We start from the raw sequence: 25,078 nt of genomic DNA, 5'->3' as shown, positions 1-25,078 counted from the left end.
AAGGCAAGAATAGCTTTAAATATTCCATTGTTTAAAATGACGATAATCAAAAATATGTCAATAGTTTGACCCTTTTATACTTCAGTTTTATTTTTTTGATATTCTTTATATTCCGAACACTTCGGTGGGCTGTCAGCGATGAGTCATGCTCCCTCCGTGTGAGTGCATGATTCATCGATGACTCACTGCAGAACATGACTTGGGGTTTCTTTCCAAAACTGACAGTTTCTGGTAAGAAAACAACCCGGCATGCGGCTCGGAGCACTAGGAAACGTTGGCGCCGTGCAGCCAGCGCCACACAAACCACAGCGTCAACAAAACATTGCAGCCGTATTGTTACAGAGGGACCGGCTGGCTCCGTTCTCTTGTGCAAGTCCCGCTGTGAATTCTGGGAAAGTTGTTCAAACGACTGTTGGCGCTGCAAAATTGTGTTTATTGTTTATTGTGTTTATTTTTCTGAATGAATCGACCACAGTATTTGATATTAACAAAATATTCTGCTCATAAAAACACCCTAATTAAAATCCAGTGCAACCGACTGTCCTCAGAGGTCTCCAAATTAGTAAACAGTTTAGTAAATAGTATAAATACAGCTGTACTGTGAACTTCATGTTAGTCTATCACATAAAATCCCAATAAAATACATTCAATCTTTTGATGCACAACATGGGTCAAAAGTGATCCATATTCAATGGAAAATGGGTATGTCTTTCCCCATGTTGTGCATCAAAGGGTTAAGTTTGTGCTTTTAATGTGACAAAATGTGGAAAAGTTCAAGGGGTATGAATACTTTTGCAAGGTACTCTATATATATTATTAAAAGATGAGTTGGTGAAGGACAAAATAAAGTCAAAATTCATGAAAAAAGATAAAATAATTTAATAAATGAAAGAAACTTCTTCATTATTCCATTTACTTTGTGTAAAGTTCCACAGAGCATGATACTGCCACCACCATGCTTGATGGTGAGTTTGGTGTTCTTTGGGTTAAAAAGAGACCACCAAAATGGTTATAAACCAGTCCGAAAAAGGTCTAAAACCAAGACCAAAACCAAACCTAAACCAGTCCAAAAGATTTTTTCAGAACCAGTCTGAAACCAGTCCTACACCAAAACTGAAACCAGTTTTAGAAACAGCCCAAAACCAGTCCTAAAAAAGTCAAAATCTTGTACAAAATCGTAACCAAAACCAAACATAAACTACTCCTTAAAAAAAAAGTCCAAGATCCACCCAAGACAATCTGAAACCAGTTCTAATCCAGGACCAGATCCAGAGTAAAATAAATCCTAAACCAACTTTAAATCACATCCAAAACCAGGAGAACCAAGAGTGAAACCAAACATAAACCAGTCCCAAGAAAGTCCAGAACCAGTCCAACATACAGTCTGAAACCAGTCCAGAAGCACTTCTAGGAAGCCCCAGAGCATGATACTGCCACCACCATGCTTGATGGTAGGTTTGGTGTTCTTGGGGTTAAAGGCCTCACCTTCTCTCCTCAAAACATGTTTCTGTTCAGTTTTTGTTCCATCTGACCACAGAACTTTCCTCCAGAAGGCCTTTTCTGTGTCTGAAGATGAAGGTCTTGAGTTTAAAAACATGAATCTGAGGTTTTCTGTAGGAGCTGCTGACCTGCTTTCACAAGCCGCCCTTCGTTTTTCTGTTGTTTTACACATACCGTCCGTTGCTTGGTTCCTCTGTGGTTTTAACGTCCATTTCCTCCTGTTCCTCCCCAGTTTCAGCCCCATGCTTCCTGCTACTACCCCCACCTGTGTGAGATGATGCAGTTTGATCTGATCCCAGAGCTGCGAGCCGTCCTCAGGCGCTTCTTCCTGCGGATCGGCTCCGTCTTCCACATCGCTGCCCTCGAGGCGGCGTCGGCCCGGACTCTCACCTCTTAGGACGGCCGGACGGAGGAGAAAAGACGGTGGACGTACATGAGAGACTCCTCTTCCTCTAAACTGGATCAGACCACAGACGGACTACGATGTGAAGGCTGTAGCTTTTCTGTCAGGACTTTAAGTGTTCTGCTTTTCTACGGCTGGTAGAAGAAACCTTTCCTCCCTTCTCTCTCGGGGATGAACAGCACTGTGACCAGCGCTCTCTGCTGACTGTTGTCATTCATCGTCCCCCCGATTCTCATCTCAATGACCAGAAAAGAACTGTAGACGAATAATTTATTGTTGCAAACCCTGTGTCTGATTTGGAAAGTTTGTTTTTCTGTTGTTGTTTAGTCAAAGATCTCTACACAGTGAAAGCAAATATTGAATCTGATGAACTTCTTACATGTTGTGAAAATCTTTTTTTTTTTTTCTTGGCCACTCGTGCCTGTTGGAAAATGACGATCTAATCTGAATCACCCTTCAGCATTATTTGTGATTGTTTCTTCTCGTGTTTTTGGGATTTTGAAGTTGTTGAAGAAGGCTGAGGTCGGTCTGAATCTTTTACGACACTATCGAAGATGTCTCCCCGTTTTTGTTTGTGGCATTTCTGCAACACAACCGTCCCATCGTGCTTCATCATTTCTTGCCTGTCAATGAGATTTTACTTATTTATTTTGCTCTCTTGCGTTGATTTGTGATTGTTTTTGCAGGATAATTGCTGGTTTACAGTGAACGGTTGGCGACTTCCCTCTGCCATGCATTCCTGAGAGTGTTGACCCAGTGAAGCCTTAGACTGGGATCATAAAAAACCCTCCACCGATCCACCGATTGGCCCTTAAGGTGGTGCAGTGGTTGTTTAAGTCCCACGGTCTTTTGCACGTGTTTCCGACAGTCTGCTCATGTATTAACTCTTCCTGGACGGCCGGATCAGTGTTGACTTCCTTCCACATTCGAGCTCCACAGAAAAGGTTCAGGAACAGAGTGAAACCAAAACTCGCATCCGCAGAGATCCTGAAAATCTCTGCTTCCTGGATCCCTCCTCGTTTGTTCCCTGCCTTTTTTAAAAAGAAGAAGGATGTATGTAATTATTTAAAGTGCATTTAAATATTTTTTGAGAAGCATTCCTTCCCTCGCAACTATGGATGTCTACTTTTCTTCCCTGAAGCTAGGGGAATATATAAATATATATAAATATATATATACAGTAAATGAAAAAACAACCAAGCAGACTGTAAAGTTTTCAATGTAAGATACATAGAAATGAAAGTGCTATATGGTTCTATACATAACATTGTGATGTAATCTTCCAAGCATTTGGTGAAGTAATCAATAAACCTGAATTCTGATCCACTCTGGTGACTGTTGACGCCGTTTTGAAGGTCAGTCTGAGTCATTTTAGATGCAAGTGTTGCTTCAGGGTTTGTTCAGAGTTTACATGTTTGTTATTTGGGACCCAAAATGTAATTATTTTTGATGAATTTTTTGAATTTCATGTTTTCAGACTTGTATATGTTTGCGTTTCTTACCCTCAAAAAAAACCAAACTTTTTTTAAGGGTTCCTTGTCTCCAGAAAGACCAAAAACTTGTTTCCAGTAGATCCAAATAACTGAACTGAGTCACATTTTTAATGACCGACCTTTGAAAATGAAAAAAATGCAAAATTTTGAAATGTTGTAGTATCTCAAAGTTCTAAGTGTCTATACTAGTATATATGGACGTATCCATGGTTCCTCTGAAGATACAGTCCAGTATTGACATTTCACCAAAGAAGCCTGACTAGAAGGTCATTTCAAGGGTCAGTATCTCCAGAACTAAAACTCCCACAGCTGTGGATGTTGGCGAGCACACAGACAGAAAAGTTTCCATTGGGTCTAAATGATGGAATGGCTCCAACAGAGGACACGTTTTGAATGTTTGACCCTTGAAAATGAAGATAAAGTGCAACATTTTCAAACAAGGTTGGTATTGGGCACCTACAAAGTCCCTCTAAGTGTATATATATGGATGTATGCAAATGTCCTACTAAAAATATAGTCGTTGGTCAATATTCCATCAAAAAAGCCCTACCTGGGAAACCATTTTAAGGGTCAATATCTCCAGAAATACAACTTCCACAGCTGTGAATGTTGCTGAGCACACAGACAGAATAGTCTCCAATAGATCGAAATGATCGTAGGTCTCCAGCAGAGGACAAATCTTTGATGCTGGACCTTGAAAAATGGAAAAAAGTGCAAAATTTTCAGTCAAGGGTGGTACTGGGCACCTAGGAAGTTCCTCTATGTGTATATACAGCATATGGATGTATGCTAATGTCCTACTAAAAATACAGTCTTTAGTTGACTGTTTACCAGAAAAGTCCTACCTGGGAGCCCATTTTAAGGGCTCAGTATCTCCAAAGACATACCTCCCAGAGCTGTGAAACTGGGTGAAGAAACGGGAAAATTTAAATATATATTTATGGGAACTATCTGGGGCCACAACACCACGGTCTTCCAAAAAAATTGTACTTTTTTTCCTATGTACATTTTTAATTATTGACCCTTGAAAATGGAATGAAGGCCATTTGAGTCTTGCAACTGGCAACCCTAACCCTCAAATTCTGCTTTTCGTCATCTGCAGGAAGTCAGTGATAAATCCCAGTCACCATTCACCATCTTGCATTTTTATAAATACACTTACAGGAACTTTCTGTGGTCACAATACCACCCTGGTTTGAAAATTTTGCACTTTTTAAAAAACATTTTTTAAAGGCCAACAGTGATTAAATGGCTCCAGTTGAGGTCAAATGATCAACTATTAATGCAAAATGTTTTAACAGCAATGGTATGATTGCCGTATATATATGGACATATCCATATTATCTAAAAAAACAGTCTTTCATCAACATTTCTTAAACTTTTAAGGCCTCTAACATCAGATAGTACACTTTGTTTCATCCTCAGATTAAAGTTTGAAAATGTGGGAAAAACAAATATATTTTTACAGTGAAACTTCTGATGTTCACATTTTCAACATTTTTCAGAAATCTGAACATTTTTTGGTCAAAAAAAAGAAATGTTAAAAATATTTCTTAAGAACATTCACAAAAAACAACCAAAGTCCAGCAAAATTTGCTGGATTTTGGTTGATTTTTTGTGAATGTTCTTAAAGAAAATATTAGAAGTTTTACTGATATATATGTAATCACTTTATATAATTTTAGGATTTTTTGGAAGATTTTTACTCATTTTTTGAAAATATTTACAAGAATTTTCTTGCCAAATTTGGGGGATTTTTTTGCTGAATTTTTGGATTTTTTTCAGACAAGGAAAAAAAAATTTTTTGGTGCCCGTAAATGAGGACAACAGGAGGGTTCAGTGTGGAGCGGGATTCCCGGAGTGTCCACTTGGTGGCGCTGCCCTCAAAGCCGTCGGCCGCCTGGAGCTGCTGGGTTTTGGGGTAACAAAGGTTACTATGGAGACCCCTCACATCTTTTGTTGTCAGCTAAAGTGGAAAGATGCTCACCAGCTGCTACATGGAGGAAACCTGAGGCACCAGTAAACCAGTAAGTAAACAGAAGAAAAAAAAAACATTTTAAAAAACGTAAACTTAATTAATTCACGTAGCAAAGAAAAACTAGCTCACTTTTAGCGAGCTAAAGCTGACGTTAGCCCGGCAGAGCTAACATTAGCTTCCGCGGCTAACTGTGTAGCTAAGTGAAAAAACGAGCCGTTAAAATATAAAAAGACTATTTAGTGGGGTTTTAAGTGTGTTAACGTTTAGTGAAGCCGTGGAGCTGTCATCCCCTCCCCGGCTGGAGCGAGCACGGAGCCAGGCCGGTTACGTAGAGAGCGTCGCTGTGGGCGGATCTCTGGGCTGGAGTCGGGCTCTGTCGGCGTTAGCCAGTCGGGCTAGCAATGACGGATAGATTCGCTGCCACCGGGTTCGGGATTGTGAGCCGCCAGACATGATTCTGTGGAGACCACCGAACAAGTAAGAGCTCCCGGTTCGTTCGTGAATGTCGAACGTGTCGCCCGTTTTTTCCACAGCGGGGCAGGGATCCGGGGACGGGGGAGGATTTTCCCCTCAGAGCCGCCACAGGAAGGGAAGGAGCTCGACAGATTTAGCAGAACGAGCAGCCGGAGCGATATTTCCTGCTAGCTTTTTATGTCTAACCTGGTTCTGTTTGGTGCAAAACACATTTAGAGGCGGGTTTGTTTAACTTAACGCACATTTGTGGGGGTTTTCTGGGTGTAATTTGGAACAGTCGGTGCGCCAGTGACAGCCATCTTCAGCCCAGTGTGTCGCTGCTTCAGGCGGAGCTGTCGGAGCGGACAGTCCGGGGCTGCGGTGCGGATCGCTTCGCGCTGGTTCGTGTTTCCAGCCGGACCTTTAGGTTGGTGTCGGTGGCTCGGTGACTAGGTGGCATTTTTTACTGAGGTGTGATTAAAGGTCTTCGTTCAGTGTTTATGACAGCAGAATGGAAGGCTGGTGCTGCCTTCAGGGACGCCCTTCTGAGCCCGTTCATCCGGAATCTGTGCGCTGTGATTGGAAATGTTATTTATGTTTTAGTTCGTGTTTTTAATCAAAATAAGCTCTGTGACTGATAAAATGTGACCCATGACTGATAATACACATGTATCTGCTGCACTACGCAACATTTCCACCAATTTTCTGATCATTTTTCAGTTCAACATGAGAATTTCGTCTCACGTTAAACAGCTAGATGCAGTTTCTTATGAATACTGTGCAAAAAAATGACAAACTGAGACCTTAATATCTATTTTCTTTGCATCTACAACTGCTTTTATCAGAATCAATCAATCAGAATGCAGTGATTCATAACTTTATGTCTGTTCATGCTAAAGATTTGTCTCAACATGCCTCCTAACCAAAGAAATATTTACAGCTTATAGCATAATTGGCTCTAAAAGTTGCAATTATTCTAGATAATAATGGTGTATTTTTCCATTGTTTAGGCTGCATGTGTTTGGTATGTCAAATAGCTCTATTTACTTTCTAATTAGCATGATTTACAAATAAGTTTATTGGCAATAAATGACAATAAAACTCTGATTTTAGACACATTGGTGTGATTTAAGTCACTTTTTATTAAGTGTAAAACTACATTTCCTGAGTTGAATTGGTTCTTTCAAGCTCTAAAAACAGCTGGAATTGCCTATAATGCATGGAAATTAGTTTTTTCCATGTTAAACAAATAAATATTCCTATGAAATAAATAAATATGGAATTGAGGTTATTCCCAAAACAAATAAATGAGGCAGTGAATAGATAAATGAATTTAATAATGTTTTTAAGAACACTTGTTTTCTACAGCTATATTTATTCATTCTAGTATTCTTGTGGCAGTATATTATTTTATTTTGTAGAAGTATTTGTGTATTTACTAATGTTTTTTTTTTTTAAAGGCATTCCATGATTAGGTCAGGCAGGATGTGTCTAAACATGCCTCAGCCCAGTAATGGTGACCAAAGAAATGTTTGCAGCTCACTCTAAAATTTAGAGTAAATATTGACAATAACACATGATTTTTCTAATGTTTTGGCCACATACAGCCATTTGTTTGATAGTTGTAATATCCACTGTTTAGTTCATGTATAATTAACTGTCCTAATCTTTACTTTATTCCTTTTAATAATTCAATTGAATTATTTTGTTACATTTCAGTTGCAATGTAGGAGCAGAAATCACATTTTTGTTAAGTGGAAAACTGCATTTCATGAGTTAAAAATGTTCCTTAAAGATATTTAAAATGATTTTTAAAAAATTAAATCTGGTATAATCTGATTTATTCAATGTTACAAACAGAAATCAAATGTTAACTGAATCATTTAATAATCGTTTTAATGTTTATCCTAAAAATAAATAAGTAAGGCAGCAAATCTGTAAATAAATGTTATAATTTAATGACTAATTTTATTCACTAATGCCACATTTATTGAAACACTGTCATCAAATCCATCCCGGATTAAAACATCTGACACAGACTACAGGTGTGGTGCCAAAAAAAACACCTGTCTTATTTTACCTGCATTAAATCATCATTGAATCACATTTTAATCCAATATCCAGTAAATAATAACATTAATAATGATGACAGGTAAAAACAAAATCACGCAGACACGTGATTTTTTGGAACCACACCTGTCTGTGGGAGATTTTCCACAGATGAGATGTTCCGACGGCACGTGAAGGCGTCATGTTACGTAATAAGGGAGGCAGGGCCGAGCGGACGTAGGAGGATACGTGCGAACACACACACACTCTCACACACACTCCTGAACACAAAGTGGATGTCTGACATTCTTGGATCTTGACAGCTTTTGTGCGCACCGAGCGACAGACGGACCGGGAACGGCGTCACGGAGCGGAGGACAACTTCCCGGGAATCCCGTGGTTTTGTTTCGGTTCTGCTGGTAAGACGCTCCGGTTTGCTTCTCGCGGGATCTTTTTTTTTTATTATCACAGATCCAGATCTTCTTCGTTGTGCTCTCAGCTCACGGAGACCGAATCTCTCTGGTGCGCTCCGTGCGTAAAAGTGATTCCAGATTCCAGCGGCGGAGTTCATATCTGAGCGCTTTGTGGTTAGAGGGGGCAAAAATGCTGCGTTCAGGTGCTGCGTTTCTGGAGCTCTGTTGTGTTTACATCCGCGCTGCTGAGATGTTCAAACCCCGAGCCACGTGTTGGGAGCTGGGGACCAAGTGGCCGTTGTAAACACTGCAGCCTGGTGCGTCTTTATCCCCTCTAGCTGCTGTTTCCTGCTAATTAGCAGTGATTTATGGACAGAACTGTGCGCCCATGAGAAGTTTTTGGGCTTGGTGGAGCTCCAGCAGCCTGTCAGACACTGTATCTGCCTTCCATTGTGCTGCTGGGATTAGCAGTTGTGTATTATGTAACGTCACTAGCACTATTTGCATGCTGCTCCTGCACCCTAATTATTAGCTCCCAACCACTTATCAGCTTAAATGTCAATATTGTTGCAGGAAAGGTCAGATTACGGTTCTCACACGATCGCCAGCAGACAGTTTGGGATCACCTGCGGGTCTTGTTCCTGACACATATGTTTTTGTGAACGCATGGGGTGTAGGGATCTTTTGTTTCAGGCATGTAGACTCACCGAAGCTCGAGTGGAAGCAGCAGTTTTTACTAATTTTGTCTTTAAAAATGAATCAGATCCACTATGAGTAGTATTTGCACATCTAGCATGAATCAAGCAACACGTCTGTCTTTTTTACTGCCGTATCTCATTTGTTAGGCTGTTTCTTAGCTTTAAATTAGTTGTTTTTGCACCGCTAACATGCTTTTGTTCTCCTGTTTTTAACTGCTGGTATCTTTGATTGTTATCGTAACACATCACACTATAGCAGCGTTCACCAAACGTTTGTTCCACCTGTGCCTCACTGAAATTGTAGTTTCATGCATTGATGCCAAACCACAAGAGAATTACTCAAGAAATCGTTGCATGTGTGTTTGCTTCCGACTTGGAGTTCAGTGAGAGTTCACTGCTTTATGTTCTCTCCACATGTCGGGGGAAAGTGGTTTAAGCCTTTTTATTTGGTCATTAAACAGGCAGAGAGGGATCTTAATGAAGGGTAAAATTTACAGTGTGAGAGGACAGACATCTCCTATAATTATTATGGGGTGTTTTAGATACCTGTGTGCACACGTTTATGTTAACCTGTAAGAAAAAACAAGCGGAGTGGTGACACGAGGCCACGAGGATAATACATGTTAATGCATTCATGACAGCCTCAGCACCGATAATGAGGTAATAACTTGTTGGATGCTGTGTGGAAAAGTCGGAGATTCAAGGGCGTGTTTCAGTGAGACGGTGAGAGAGAAAGTAACGGCGACAACCTGAAAGTGAAAGCTGAGCGTGGCGGTCAGAGGTCGCTGATTAGGAGACGGCGACTGTCGGCGTGGACGCTGAAGCCAGACTGTCTCTGATCGCTCCTCATCTTCCTCACCTTCCTCTCCCTTCGCCTCTCTCTCTCAAACACTCACATTCCCTCTACTGTTGTCTCATTAATATCTTCGCCATCTGCTCCATATGTAACAGCCCAATTAGAGAGGCACACTTTGACCCTACCTGTCCAAATTAAATGTGAACGTGCATGGCCGTCCCCACGCTCCCCCCTCCGCCACACACAGACAGCCACAGACGTGGACTCTCCACACTCTGACCTTTCATTGTTGTCTCTCTGCAGGGCCTGAGCTGGTTTGTCAGCCTTGTGTAGGTTTGGTTTTCACCCCCGAGTGTCCTGTGGATATCAGCGGACCATGGTGGTCTGAGCGGAGGGCAGCAGGGAGGCAGCCTGGCACAGTGTGTGTTCACTTTAACGCAGCGAGAAGCAGCGAGACGGACCAGCGGCACGAGGACGTAAAGCACATTGACACGCAACATGTCTCAGAACAGAGAACTGGTGGTTTTCTACATAAAGTATAAACTCTCCCAGAGAAACTATCCCCTCAACCACATGGTGCTGAATGAGGCTCCCAGCAGGACTGATGGGGGGGAGGCCCGGCTGGGAGAGGAACAGCGGACAGAGACACACGCCAACGGGACTTTTAACGGCACGAGTCCCGGGACCCCCCCGCCGTCCCCGCGGCGGCTGGCGTCGACGGCGACCATGGACGCGGTGAAGGAGGCCCTCCGGGACACGGCCAACGAGTTCGAGCTGCGGTACGCCCGCGCCTTCAGCGACCTGCACAGCCAGCTGCACATCACGCCCGCCACCGCCTACCAGAGCTTCGAGAACGTGATGGACGAGGTGTTCCGGGACGGCGTCAACTGGGGCCGCATCGTGGGGCTGTTCGCGTTCGGCGGGGCGCTGTGTGTCGAGTGCGTGGAGAAGGAGATGAGCCCCCTGGTGGGCAGGATCGTAGAGTGGATGACCGTCTACCTGGACAACCACATTCAGGACTGGATCCAGAGCCAAGGAGGATGGGTGAGTCTCACACCAGCACAGAACGGGCTCACACTGTTGGTTTGTTGACTCTGATTTGTTATTTTTCTATAACAAACAAACAGAACAACATACAGACAGAATAATAGCCTTCACAGTATAATACAGGGTTATTCAAAAAGAATGAACCCATTTCATGACGCAATGTTTTAACCCTCGTGTCGTCCTGCGGGTCAAAATTGACCCGTTTTTAAGTTTGAAAATGTGGGGAAAAAATATATTTTCACAGTGAAACTTCTGATGTCCACATTTTCAACATTTTTGGGAAATCTTTGAACATTTTTTGGTGGAAAAAAAGAAATGTTAAAAATGTTTCTTAAGAACATTCACATAAAAATCTACCAAAATCCAGCAAATTTCGCTGGATTTTGGTTGATTTTTTTGTGAATGTTCTTAAAGAAAATATTAGAAGTTTTACTGATATATATGGAATCACTTTAGATATTTTTAGGATTTTTTTAGAAGATTTTTACTAATTTTTTGAAATATTTACAAGAATTTTTGTGCCAAATTTGGGGGATTTTTTAAAAATAAAACTTTGAAGAGAAACTTTTAAGGCATTATTGGAATTTTCTTCCTGAAGGTTTTGCACATTTTCAGAAATTTGGGGGATTTTTTTGCTGAATTTTTTGATTTTTTTTCAGACAAGGAAACAATATTTTTTGCTGCCCATAAATGAAGACGACAAGAGGGTTAATAGAAAACCCCAATGAAGTCACTTTTATTCTACTCACAATCAACTTTTATTTCCTGTCTTACAAATGTTCAGTGTGGCCTCCAGCTGCAGCATGGGCAACATCAATGCCAAAAGAGAATTCCTCCCAGGCATGTATCAGCATCATGATCCACTGAGTTGATCGCTGTTGTTATTCGGTGTCATTCGACGATTTTCAACATCAAATAAAAGTTGATTGTGAGTAGAATGCTTGTGACTTGGCTGGAGTTTTCTGTTGCTTTTCCTTATTAAAATATTGCGTAATGACATCGGTTCATTCTTTTTGAATAACCCTGTACAATAAAAGCCAAGCCGAGGTTCCAAGTGTCCAAGATGGTCAGTATAAAACGTTAAGATCCTTCAGGTCTTTCTTCAGTCTTCCATGTATTTGTGGGTTAAAGTTAGTTGGGCTTTTGCTCCTTCCAAGACATGCAGCCTTGCATTCTCATACAGTTCAAAAATGATCAATAAACAGCTCCATAATATCTGTGATCACCTGAAATTCAAATAACATTTCCATTTTTCTCAATGCCTTCCCCATTTTTGGGCTTAAAATCAGTTGTTCCATCATGTATATGGAATATCTTTACTCAGCCATATTTTTATTGTTGCTTTTTTACCCCCTGCTTGTGGTATTTGTAGTAAATATCCATCATGTAGGGTCACACTGTTTGCTTGTTTAGCCCCAGGGGTGTCAAACATAAGGCCCACAGGCCAAAACCGGCCACCAGAGGGTCCAGTCTAACTGTGCAAAGTGTGAAAATGAATCCTTACTGTGAAAATATTTAAAGACACTGATCACTGTGCATATATCTATAATATTATTCAGCAGCTTCAGTATGACACAGTCTGGTTTGGTGGAGCCTTATTGTTCATGCACTGCTACAACTTTTATGTTTTTTTTTCATGTATACATTTTTATAAATTTGCAAGGCAGGGGGACAACTGAACCTTTTCCTTAACAGTTCCCACTTTAATTTGTGTGGAGTGTCAGTTCAGGAGGTCGGGATTACTACACAGATGTGGAAATGAATGTAAATTCACGATGATGCTGAGTTCCAGATGTTTAGTGCCTTTATAGATAAACTGTGATCTGTCAGTTGTAATGTGAAAATGATAAACTGAGGCATAATATTGTTAAAATTTCACTTATTTTTCTGAAGAAATTCCATGTTGTTGATGTTTTGCTAAAAGATAATTCATTAACTGTGAACATTTTCAGAACGTACTTTTTTGCACTAAAACAAAGGAAAAATTTGGAGTCAATGTTATTTTTTTGGTTATTCTGTTCTGATTTTACTGGTCACTTTAGATCAAATATGACTGAATGTGGCCCCAGAAATAAAATGACTTTGACGCCCCTGGTCTAGCCTCTTTACCACCAGGAACATTTCTGAGGCATGTTGGGCTTAATGTCAGAGTTTTCAGTGTCAGGAAGGTGGCTTTTTTAACCTTTTAGATCACCATGGTAACCGATGCTGCACAGTTCTGCTCAGAGTTGCTAGTCTGAATCGACTCTCTTCCACCAAATCATTTCCAGACTGCAGACTCTCTGCTGGGGGAATATGAGCAGTACGTTAGTAATCCTACTAATAGAAGCCTTGCGGTATTATATGCTGTATGCATTGTGTTGCCATGGGAACGTGCATGCATTCAGATGGTAATGCAGAAAGCACAGAAATGTGTTTATATGTTTGATCCTGATTCACTGCCAAGTTTGTTTTCCTCTGCTGGTACTGATCAGTCTGTTGGTGTTTATCACAGAGAGGACTCAGTCAGTAATATTCACATTTTAGGGGACAATGTCAGACCAGAATGCACTTAAATAGCAATATTATGTGTACCTATATGAAGGTTAGCAGCTCTGATGTGCAGCTGCATTGATCAGTATCTACCACCAGTCCTTTCTCTCATCAGTCTCTACAGCAGCAGAGCTTTTTACTGTCATAAATGTTTTTATTTCTCGTTGCTCTCTGTTTAAACAACCTGTTGGCTGAAGCAGGCGACACACGATTGGTCCATTTGGTGCAGAAGAAGAGTCACGTTACACGTTTAATGCCCCGTTTTATGTGCGTCTGAAGCGGAAAGTCTAGTTAAGCAAGAAAGTTTATAACCACCACCCTGACGCTCGTTATCTCTGAGGGAAATATGAGGTTTTGTCGAGCTGGTTAAGGCAAAGAAAGCCTGGATCTGTCAGCTTTCTGGTCACCTGGATGGAAAATTTCACTGTTGACACTTTTTTTTATGCACCTCAGCTGGCAGCAGTCAGGTGGAAAATGAGGATAATTCTGGACTCATGAATGCTTTTATTGGTGCCTTTTTTGTCCCATTTTGCTTCAGTGTGTACAAAAGTTGTGCAACGTGAACATCTCAGTGTGATCATCCTCCATGGAACAGGGTGGGGTTGTGATCAGCAGAGAAGAAAATACTTGAGATTAGATAATGCTAGTAAAGACGTCTGCAGAAGTCAGCACTTACTGGCTGTAGAGCAAACATCTGCTTAAAAGCGGAGTGTTTGTGTGGTCAGCAGCTGGTTCAGCTGTTCTCTAATTGATCAGCAGCGCGGGGCTCGATGAGCTGCATCCAGGTGGGAGCTTAACGGCCTTCATCAGGGCTTTGTAGCTGCCTGGGGATCGAAGTTCTTTCATCACAGGGCAGGATGAAGTCCAGGGCTTTTACAGATAACCCTTTGTTTTACTCCGGTCAGTTGATTGGCTCTCTGCTCTGCTCTCTTCTTCTGTTTTTCTTCCATCTGATCATTTTATTTCTGTTTTTTTCATGCTGTGATTTCCACCGAGGCAGCTGCTTAGAGATTAGTCAGTTTATAGTGGACCGTCCTGGTGTGTGTTTGTGTGTGTTTGTTGTGCGTTAGTGCACACTCCCAGGACAGTTAGGGTCAGCTGTGTTCCTTTGTCCCAGTCATTTGATGGTATGGAGGGGAGGGGTTGTTTATATCCACCCCGGCGCTGTCTAAGACCAGGTCGAAGGTCGATCCTATGGAAACCGACATCGCCGCAGCTGAACCTAGAAGGAAATCCAATCGGGCAGACCTCTGGGCTTTGCTGTTGTTTGTTCCGCAGACCTGAGAGGTGTTTATTTGTTTTAGTGCTGGACTGGAACCTGGAGATAACAGAGGGAGGATCAGATTATGGAAACAGCTGACGGGACGTGATTTGTGACAGTAAATCTTTACAGCACGCCGATGTTGGTTGTTCCTTTATTTGACGGACGTTGTACCGTCTACCTGCACTCATAAATACAATGCTAACCTCATTCTGTCGCTGATGTTGTTAGCCACATAGCTGCTAAGGAGGTCAGGTTGCTGGTCTAAACTGAAATATCTCAGCAGCCTGATGATGGACTGGCTGAAACTTTGTACACATTGATGTACTCTGCAGTAACTTTGTCAAGCATGTTAGTTTTCATCTAATATAACCATGAGCCTTAAAATTATTTGCATAAATCTCATCAGCTTCAGGTGTATTTTGTGCTAATTATCAAATATTAGCATGCTAGCACACTAAGAAAAGATTACAAACACAGTGAAGATTTTCTGTGTAATATTAGCGTGTTGATATTGTGAGCATTTTAAATACCGTTGTGTCCAGATTTACTCGTAGAAGATCATCACAAATACTGTTTATTTAATTGTTTTTAATTGTTTATGAATCTGTCAAGTATGTTCTTGATTAACTGATTGGTTTTCTAAGAATAGACAAAATGAAACTTAATAAATACTAAAGGAAATTCTTGTGCCAGAAAAAAACTAAATGACACAACATAGTCCTTAAAAGCAGAAAAACAATACAAGTACAATACATAATGCACATAATACAAAATGCAATAAGTATGCTATAATATGTCTAAAATCTAACAATAAAAAGTAATGCTGGCAGTAACACTGAGGTAATAAATAATATCACACATGATAATGAAATATTGCACCTGAAAAATGAGCTAAAACTTAAATATTGCACTTAACATTGACAATGTAGTCAGAATATTGCACATGAAATGAAATGTGACACGTGATACTGGTCTGTTAGAAGTCAGAAAAAAGGTTCCTTGAAAATGAGATGCTCAATTTTCTGTTATAGACGAGGAAAGAAACCAGAAAAGAGAGATTTAAGAGACTATATGAGAGACTTTAGGATTTTTTTTCTTCTTAAAAACATGACTCAAACCAACTGATAGCCGCTGAAGAGTGTAATAGGTGATAAATAGCAGATTATTCCATTAACTGTTGCAATGTGCTCAGAAATAGACGAGCCACCAAGACTTTAATCTCACTGCAAATCTAATTTCCCATCCTGACATCAAGTAGATATTTTTACATTGAGTGTAAACAACACATCTGTCACATCTGTCCATGAGCTCATAAAGTCACACACACTCCCTCACATTACGTTTATACTAGTGGTGGGACAGGATTCAAATTAATCTAATTAATTAGATGCTTTGTAATTAATTAATCGCATTTTTATCTGCATTTTTCATCTGTCTACTACATTCACAGATTACTGCAAAGTCAACGTCCAATTCTAGCGAGTATAGTCAACATTTTAAGACTTTTTGTAAACTCAAGCACTTTCTATGTCTTCTAAAGTGGTCTATTATGGGATGGCTGCACCGTTAGCCGGTACCGGGACTGTCGTAGCTAACGTTAGCTCTGGTGCTAACAGCAGCATGCTTTACATTGAGGCAATCAGAAAACTCTTTGTTGCACAATTTACACACAACAACACTTTTATCCAAGCTTCCATCAGGAAGATTTTTAAAAGAAAACTTTCCTCCCAACAAGCTCAATGCGGTCTCGTCTTCCTTCACTGTTCACCAAACTTTCTTGTGCTGATATCAGTCCTGTTTATCTTCTTCATGGCTGGCAAACAGGCTTTAGGTTCATTACCGCCACTTACTGGGCTGGAGTGTTCATCAGTGTTACCAGGGGGGCAGAAATTAGAGACTTGAGAAAGGTGCGATTATATGCGTTATTTCTTTTTATGCGTTATTACTCCTCCAAAGAATGCGCCGAAGTCATGTGACAATCGTTGTTGGTTTCTCTCAGTAGAATTTGATATGCACTGTCCAAAATTGTCTTGAAAGTTGTCCGAAGTGAATTAAAATGTGTCCAAATTTACTCAAATTTGTCCGAAAAGATGCAAAATTTATTTTTTAAAAAAATGACTAGAAACTTGTCCAAAATCACTCACATTTTTAAAAAAATTAGATAAATATTGTCAAAAATTACTAGAGACATGCTGAAAATGACAAAAAAAACATGACGATCGGTGTTGGTTTGTCTGTCTGTCTGTCTTTTTGCAACATTACTCAAAAATGGACTAATGGATTTGGATGAAATTTTCAGGGAAGATCAGAAATGACACAAGGACCAAGTGATTAGATTTTGGCAGTGATGCAGCTTATAGTCTGGATCCACGGATTTGTTAAAGATTTCTGTATCATTGTGAGATAGTGTCACGGCGTCACTGTAACCATGACAACAAGTGAACACTACGTCAGCTGCCTGCTGATGATCACATGATTGTGATCCTACTACAAATCCACCGCTGTGGACTTATCAGGACTTATCCATCAGAAATGATCCAAGGAACAATTGATTAAATTGTGGGGGTGTTTCTGAGTCCCATCAATTCCCGCTGTCCGCTACATATTTAGGTCACGTGATTTGATTCCTTACATAATGTACACATGCATGAACAAATGATGCATCTCTAAAAAAAATGCTGCACTTCTGACAATGCCATATGGGGGAATGAGCAGCCTTGGCGGAGTACTGCGATCTCTGAGTGCTTTTCTAGTTTTTTCTGTAATTAATTAATCGAAATGAATGTGTTAAAGTCCCAGCCCTAGTTTATATGTTTTGCTGAGCAACAGGTTGACTAACGACTTCAGTTAACGAGCTGTGATTTGGTGTCGGTGTAACCGGGACGTGGAGAAGTTGAATGACTTGATGTGAAATGTTGAATGGATCAGATTGTCTGCTGGCTGGTTTCACTTCTCCTACCCAGCACATGATGCCACTTCCTTCCCTTCTGAGCTTCATTTAATTCACTTTTATTTAGTTGTTGGCTGGCGCAACGGAAAGAGCACAAGTCTGACATGTGTCCTGTCGTTATAAGTTAACACACTTGAGTCAAATTAAACTACACAGTTCAGAGGGTGGATTCCCGCTCGTACTATCACTTCTTCCCATCACTTTGCTGCTTCGCTGCTCTCTGCCACAGTGTCATTACTGCGTCTTTTTAGTGGTTTTTTGTCGCTTCAAAGTCAACCTACACTTTCCCCGAAACGTACCAGAGTCTCATAGTGAAACCCACATGAGACTTTGTTGTTATTCTTTCTCTTTCTGTCTTTTATTTCCCTCTTTCTTCCTCCCCGTCCTCCCCCGACGTTTCCTCTCAGGGATGCAGTGCAGAGCCGTTGGCAGATGTGCCCTTAGTGTTAGCTGATGAAATATTAGTCTGCCCCGAGCTGCAGCAAGGTCACTTTCTGTTTCACTCAGCAATCACTCAGTCATTTTAATATCTGCAGCTGGGAAAAGTTGGTTGGGGGAAAAAATTAATCTTGGTATTACTCTAACAATTGAAAATATGATGTAAATGGATGATATGAATCAATCTTTTGAAGCGTACTCTTGAGGTAAAGTCATCACCACCGGCGTAATTTGTATATCTGAGCTCAGGGGTGTTTCCCAGAAATTGGGGAATTTACAGTGTTTGTGGCTGTCTTAGTTTCAAAACAGCTTTCTACTCTCAAGCTGAGACTTTATTAAGAAACCTGTTGGTTTTCCGATATTATTGCACTTAATGCATCAGGTAGATTGTTTCTGTCTCCTGTTTAAGACATTTTTAAGCAAAATACTTCATAAGTTGCACAATTGTTTGTTCATAAAAAGTAGTAAAGTCATAGTCTTTGGGTTTGTGTGTTTGTGGTTGTGAGAGCTTCAAAACAGCTTTGTAATCTGAAGCTAGCACCTTGTTAGGAAAGCTGTTGGTTTTCCAATATTATTGCATCAAGTTGATTGTTACAACCATTTTTAAGCAAAATGCTTCATAAGTTGCATGTTTGTTTTAAATAAATGGTAGTGAAGTCAGAATATTTGGGTTTGTGTATTTGAGTTTGTCGAAGCTTCAACACAGCTTTGTACTCTCAAGCTAACACCTCATTACAAAAGCATTTGATTTTCCAATATTACTGCACCTAAAGCATCCAGTAGCTTGTTTCTGTCTCCTGTTTCAGACAGTTTTAAGCAAAATACTGCATAAGTTGAACATTTTTTGTCATAAATTCTGATAAAATTGTAATCTTTGGGTTTGTGGTTGTCGAAGCTTCAAAACAGCTTTCTATTCTCAAGCTACCACTTTATTAAGAAAACACTTGGTTTCCCAATATTCCTGCATCAAGTCGATTGCTTCAGCTATTTTTTTAAGCAAAATACTTTGTTTCACGTTTGTTTTGAATAAATAGTAGTGAAATCAGAGTATTTGGGTTTGTTGTTGTCAAAGTTCAGAAATAGCTTCATATTCTGAAGCTACCGCTTTATTAAGAGAGCTCTTGGTTTTCCAATATTATTGCATCAAGCTGATTGTTTCTGCTGTTTTCTTTCAAGGAAAATGCTTAATGATTTACTCATTTCTTTGTCATAAAGGGCAGTGAAGTTATCATCTGTGGGTTTTGGGCAGCTGTCAAACAAGCTGAGGGAATGCACAATGAAATAAAAAAAAAATTATAAATGCATCTCCTTTGGCTCTGTCAAATAATGAGTGGACTTTTTATATCCAAACTGTAAAAATATTTAAATCCGTCTGACTTTCAGCTGCATTTTCTTGCTGGTTTTCCACAACAAAACCACAAAGAAGAGGTGAGACGGTCTTTAGCGCAGGGGGGAAGCTGAGGTGACAGTTAAATACTGAAAAGTGAAAGGTGTTTTGCACAACAGAGCAAACCTCGCAGCCATAAAAACAGGAAAAAGCTTCAGCCTAAACGATCCCGCCGGAGCTCATTTTGGAGCCTCCACTGTCCAGGACGCCGAGATATTTGATAGCAGCTCGGGAGGCGAGATGAATGCGCTCAGCCAGATTCTCAGTCTGTGGTTTGAAAGGAAGCACAGGAGCAAAACCATATATTGTGAGATAATAAACCTCCTTGGCAGACAGCAGAGGTAGAGACAGTGCCATCGACCTAATAATGCCGTTTCCAGCAGAGCAGGCGATGGCAGTGATTACTCAGTGGAGATTGAGCCGCCTCAGGGTGGGGGTACAGGGTTATTACCAATTATAGATGAATAATATCTCGACCTGCTACTGGGGGAAACAATGTTTTTTTCCCTCTGACAGACTAATAAAGGCTAAACTCATTTAGAAGAACCACAGTGCCGCGGTCTGGGGATGCTCGGCTGGAGCTGCATGAGGAGGCGGTGTGAGTCCGGTGGAGAAACGAGGAAGAAAAAAAAAATAGAGGCCATTAGTCCGGTTGTTGTGCTTTGTGCTGTGGTGATGGTTTCATGAGGTCAGGGAAAAGTTAACTACAAGAAAAATGTCCTTGAGCAGGGAAAGTCTTTTATTCCGCCTTGTTTTCTGTCTGTTTTTTTTATCACCTCGGCCACTTATAGATGTTATGTTGTTATGGCAGCAGTAAAGGGAAGTCTGGTGACATTCTGTGTTTTCCTCGTTGTAAACAAATGCATGAAAACGCCAACAAAGTGATCCTACTAACCAGTATCCAATGCGTGGTCTATCATATTCCTCTGTGCCACAGAGCTCCATTGTTGTCGGGGTAGTAAAGAAGAAGTGGCACTAAATGCGGCAGAAAAATAGCCCCTCAAAAAAATTCTCTTTCTACTTCCATGTAAGTGACATTTACTGGAAATGACAGGGCCAGTCTGTTTTAGTAAATGACCTTTTTAACGAATGATGCAACCTTCACAACAAGCAGCTGGGTTTACACTGAGAGCTTGTTTGGGGCTTTTCATTCGACTTTTTTGATAACAAAAATATAGAATCCAGCATGTTAGTGAGGCAGGTTCCACTCTGATGCTGTAATTAAAGGCCTGTGGAGGGTGAGTCCATTGACTTGTTTTGACAAGGGAAACACCTGAGCTTCCTTTGTGCCGTCCTCCTCCTCCTCCTCCTCCTCCTCCTCCTCCCTGTCAGACTTATTTACTCTCCCTCTCCGCCTTTAATTAACATGCACATAGGATAGGCAGTTAGATCCACCGAGTAGTCTGTCAGGCTGGCTGAACGTTGAAGAGCAGGAAATCTCACCCTTGGGACCATCCAGCCCGCCTCCCTCTCTCCTCCTCCCTCCCTCCAAAAACCTTCATCTTCTATACGTCTCTCCTTGTGTTTGCCCTTCCGTCTCCTCTACGCCTCCTCCTGCCACCAGTCGATTTTAATTTTTCTATGTGTTCCCCCTCCCCGCCAGGCTCCGTTTATCATTTTAGAGTTCCTTTATGTTCCTCCTCAGCGCACCCTTCCTCCACTTTCCTTCCATCTGTGTGTCTGTGGTGGTTAAACGTGTCACCGATAACTGCTAAACTCTTGCACCCGTGTTGCGGCGCTTCTTCTGTTTGTTTACCGAAATCACACATACACACATTGACCGTCACAAGCGCTATCGATTCCCTCCGACTTGATCCTTCCCCCGTCCCTGCAGCTGCCACCATCCCTTCATCTTTCCCTCTCTTCCTCCCTTCTCATTTCCCTCCATCCCATCCCATCCTCCTCCTCCTCTTCCCTTCATCGCTAATGGCTCACGTGTGGCTAATTAGGAGAGATGTTTTTCTTTTTTTTTCTTGCAGCTTTCTGGGTTTTGTTTTGAGGACAGTGTTTTGCTCATGAAGCAAAGTTTTGTTGTTGTTGTCGTCTGGTAGATTTGAGCGTTTTATTGTATGGTGGCGCACTGCGGAGGGGAGGGGACGGCGCCAAATCAGACTGGTCATGTGACTACCTCAAACAAAGGACCTGTGGCCACACACACATGCACAGAAATCTGCTTTACTGGCTTTTTAGTTGAGCCCACAGGTGTGACGCCGCTCTGCAGACAAAGCCCGATCTGGAAGCGACTTTGCCATTGTTTTATTCTCTAACTTGTGACACACATAGAATCCAGACAATGCACCCGCGGACCTCTTTTCTGCATCGGATCAATGGCGGGCACTTTTGTTTGAACGCCATCAATAAACGCCTCAGTGCGGTGGGTGGCTCTATGCAGATTGATCTCTGAATGTCCTCATATGAATGTAGCTGCTCAACCATGGTCCCTATTGTTTTTGTGTGCATATATTTCAGCGTGTGCGTTGGTATTTTGGTGATCTGTGACATGAGTGTATGTTTGTGTGTGTGTGTGTGTTTGTATTCAATAGTGGGTGTCAGAGTCACAGCTTGAGAATGGCAGCAAACAGATTGTATGATTCACTCATCTCCAGCTCCCTGACAAGAACATCAGGGATGCGTTTTGTATAGTTTTTTTTTTAGCGTGTCAGTTGTGTATATGTATGTGTGCACACATGTCCTACTTGTTTGTGTCTCGCTTGCCTTTTTTTTTTCTTTTTAAAGATATGTTTTTGGGGCTGCACAGTGGCGTGGTGGTTAGCACTTTCACCTTGCAGCTAGAAGATCCCTGGTTCACGTCCCCGTCTTCCCGGGATCTTTCTGCATGGAGTTTGCATGTTCTCCCTGTGCATTCGTGGGTTTTCTCCAGGTTCTCCAGCTTCCTCCCACAGTCCAAAAATATGCTGAGGTTAATTGGAGAGTCTAAACTGTCTGAAGGTGTGAATGTGAGTGTGATTGTTTGTCTCTATGTGTAACCAGGTGATTGACTGTTACCTGTTCAGATTCAAGATTCAAAACCTTTATTTGTCACAAACACAATTATACATAGTATAATGTGCAGTGAAATGCATTGAGCACCTGTTCCGTTATTTTTTTTTTCTTGAATATAGGGGGTCCTCGACTTATGTTGAAGTTCCGTTCCTATGGCACAACGTAAGTCGATTTTTGCCGTAAGTCGGAACTCCAGCGAAAATGCAAACAAAGCCATTATGTGCATCACAATATCGATCAGTTATTCGGAAAAATTATGAATACCAATGACCAAAGCCATTTTATAGCGCTGTGTGACGATGTATGTAGGAAGAACATGCGGTAAATGGCCGTGGGTCGAACCCATGACCACTGTTTCGGGGACTATAGCCCCATAAACAATAAAGGCAAGCAAGAGGAGCCCCTGTAGCTCAACTGGTTGAGCTACGGGGGCGCCTATCGCTTGCCTTCAATTCGAGGAAGAATCGCTCCTGTGTTGTTGCGGGAGACACAAAAAAATCAGCAATTTCTGCACAGAAGAGTCATATTTATTGCTGTGTGCACGTTGATGCATACCTTCGGGAGATCATGGATAAAGAAAAAGTAATTATGCAAGGCTTGGTGCTGAGAAAACTGGATGATCGGGCCTTCAAACAACAGCCCCCGTGGTTGAGACAAAGCCCGAATAAAACCCACAGCTCTAATGAGTACATTTGCAGCGTTTAGGCGGCATCTGATTTTCTGCATCGTATTTCTCTCATCTAGACGCCCACACTGGTGTCACAGCGGCGAGGCGTCTGTACATCCAGACGCTGTTTATGTACACGGGACAGATATCCAGCTGTGTAATGGATGAGTGTGTGTGCCTTCACTGAGCTGTTAGAGCCGCTCTGCCAGACTGGTAGGCATCAGACTTTCACCGTTATGCGTCGCCTCCCGTCAGCCTGGCAGCGTTCCGCAGGCGAGAGCAAAGAAGAAGACGACGAGGTTACGGGGATGCAGATGGCAGATGGAGAGGAAGACGAGGCTGACGGTGACTCAGCTAGATGAGGATTCTGCAGTATGTGGGTCAATAGGTTACGCTGCGTGTCTGGTGCAGTTTGTCGTGCAGCTCATGTAAACCTATACGTCGTGTGATGCTGGAGGTTTGCGGTGCAGAGCGAAGACGTTCGACTGCTCCACTTCTCCGTGGCTTAGTGCTAAAATCAGGTCACAAGCTAGTCCCCCCCCCACCTCCTCCTCCTTTATTCTTCCTCTCCTTCTGTCTGCTTGTGCATCCCCTCGTTTATTTATTTATTTTTACCTCTTCTGCTGCAGCCCACATCCCTGCTCTTCCTTCCCACATCCCTCTCCTCTCTGATTGCATTTCCTCCCTCGCCGTCCTCTTCTTGTCTATCTGTCTCTTCGCCGCTACTCTCTCCGTGCTCATATCTGTGATCAGATTATGAGGCATGTCATGGGATTAGTGAGTCTCATGGCATGCATTAAAGTGGGAGAGCTGAGGGATGGATGGAGAGGGTTGATGAGTATTTCATGGTAATGCGGCACCCAATCTCATATCGGAGTAAATGATGATAAAGAGCATCGAGGCCATCGTTGTTACATTCATCACGGGCTTGTTTGAACGGCCGGAGGGGGTAAAGCAATAAAAAGCTAAACTTCAGCGGCTCTGCAATAACACAGCGAGGCGATGATAGGAGAGGAAAGGAAACTAGATAGAAAAAAAACAGATATCCATCTGCCGCTGTTTCTTTCATGTTGTCAAACCTTTATGAACAGTAAGTGATGGGAAGTGTAGTTTCAAGGAATTCTGCCTCTTTTGCTCCTTGTGGGTTTCAGTTTCCAGACATTTTTTTATCAGCCTCATCCTTCTTTTTCCACCCCTGCTGCCTGCTTCACCCCTTCTTCTTCTCCTGTTCTAGTTTCCTCTAATTTCTCTTTCTTATTCCGCCTCACTCGCTGCCTCTCTCCTTCGGTTCGATCTCGGTGTGCTTCCTCTATTCCAGACAGATGGCAGGTCTCGGGGTCAGGGTGTGGCGTCTGAGAGGGGCGATGGCCTACAGGGTGGAGGGTTGTATCGCTGAACATGAGGGGAAATTTGCAACGTCACAGCAGCAAAGTGAAAAGAAAAGCAAGAGAACACAACTAGAAAATAAAGAGCTGAAATATGCACACTATATATCCTCCTGAGACCCGGCCCATTCATTATGTCCTCTGTAGCGCACATTTGTTTTTGATCTACATCTTCTGACACATTTGAGCTACTCTACTAAATCCTGATGAGCTCAGCAGACGACATCCGGCCTTTCCAGTGATGTATGAGGCATTTTACAAGAAGATATCAGAATATTTTGCACTGTTTTTACAACTTGATACACTTGATCATACTTGGGAGCCATAACGAAGGGCAAAAAGTTAGTGAATGTACCACAATCCAAGATGGCGTATAACCAACGAATGTAAACAAAGCCGTCTTATAGCGCCGTGTGATGACGTATTCATCCGCTCATCAGCTAGTTCCACGTAACCAGTTCCAATGTAACGACTAAACGCCGTAGGTCGAGGACGTCATAAACCAAAGAGTCCCTGTAATAAGTTTCTGAACAGGACTGCACACATTTTTAATAATTTCCTTAATCAGTAATCAAAAGCATTATGAACCAAAGCTGATTAAAGTTGACATGTTTCCTATTAC

General features: G+C 41.7%; 2 protein-coding genes across 2 annotated transcripts in view; both read left to right on the top strand.

Moving 5' to 3' along the window:
• arfgef2 (ADP-ribosylation factor guanine nucleotide-exchange factor 2 (brefeldin A-inhibited)) overlaps positions 1–3,230 on the top strand; it is a 45,594-nt gene extending 42,364 nt beyond the window's left edge. The window contains exon 39 of the mRNA XM_055013153.1: positions 1,733–3,230. Within this exon, the coding sequence (XP_054869128.1) occupies positions 1,733–1,897 (165 nt within the window). The 3' untranslated portion in view covers positions 1,898–3,230. The remainder of the gene's footprint in view (positions 1–1,732) is intronic.
• A 2,461-nt stretch (positions 3,231–5,691) lies between these two features.
• The window catches only part of bcl2l1 (BCL2 like 1), a 45,948-nt gene continuing 26,561 nt past the window's right edge, over positions 5,692–25,078 (top strand). The window contains exons 1-2 of the mRNA XM_023280802.3: positions 5,692–5,851; positions 10,087–10,827. Of these exons, the coding sequence (XP_023136570.1) occupies positions 10,282–10,827 (546 nt within the window). The 5' untranslated portion in view covers positions 5,692–5,851; positions 10,087–10,281. The remainder of the gene's footprint in view (positions 5,852–10,086; positions 10,828–25,078) is intronic.

This window comes from Amphiprion ocellaris, chromosome 8 (genome assembly GCF_022539595.1).
Source record: "Amphiprion ocellaris isolate individual 3 ecotype Okinawa chromosome 8, ASM2253959v1, whole genome shotgun sequence".
Classification (NCBI taxonomy): Eukaryota; Metazoa; Chordata; class Actinopteri; family Pomacentridae; genus Amphiprion; species Amphiprion ocellaris.
The sequence above is the reverse complement of the archived record's forward strand: the minus strand, read 5'-3'. Positions and strand labels throughout refer to the sequence as shown.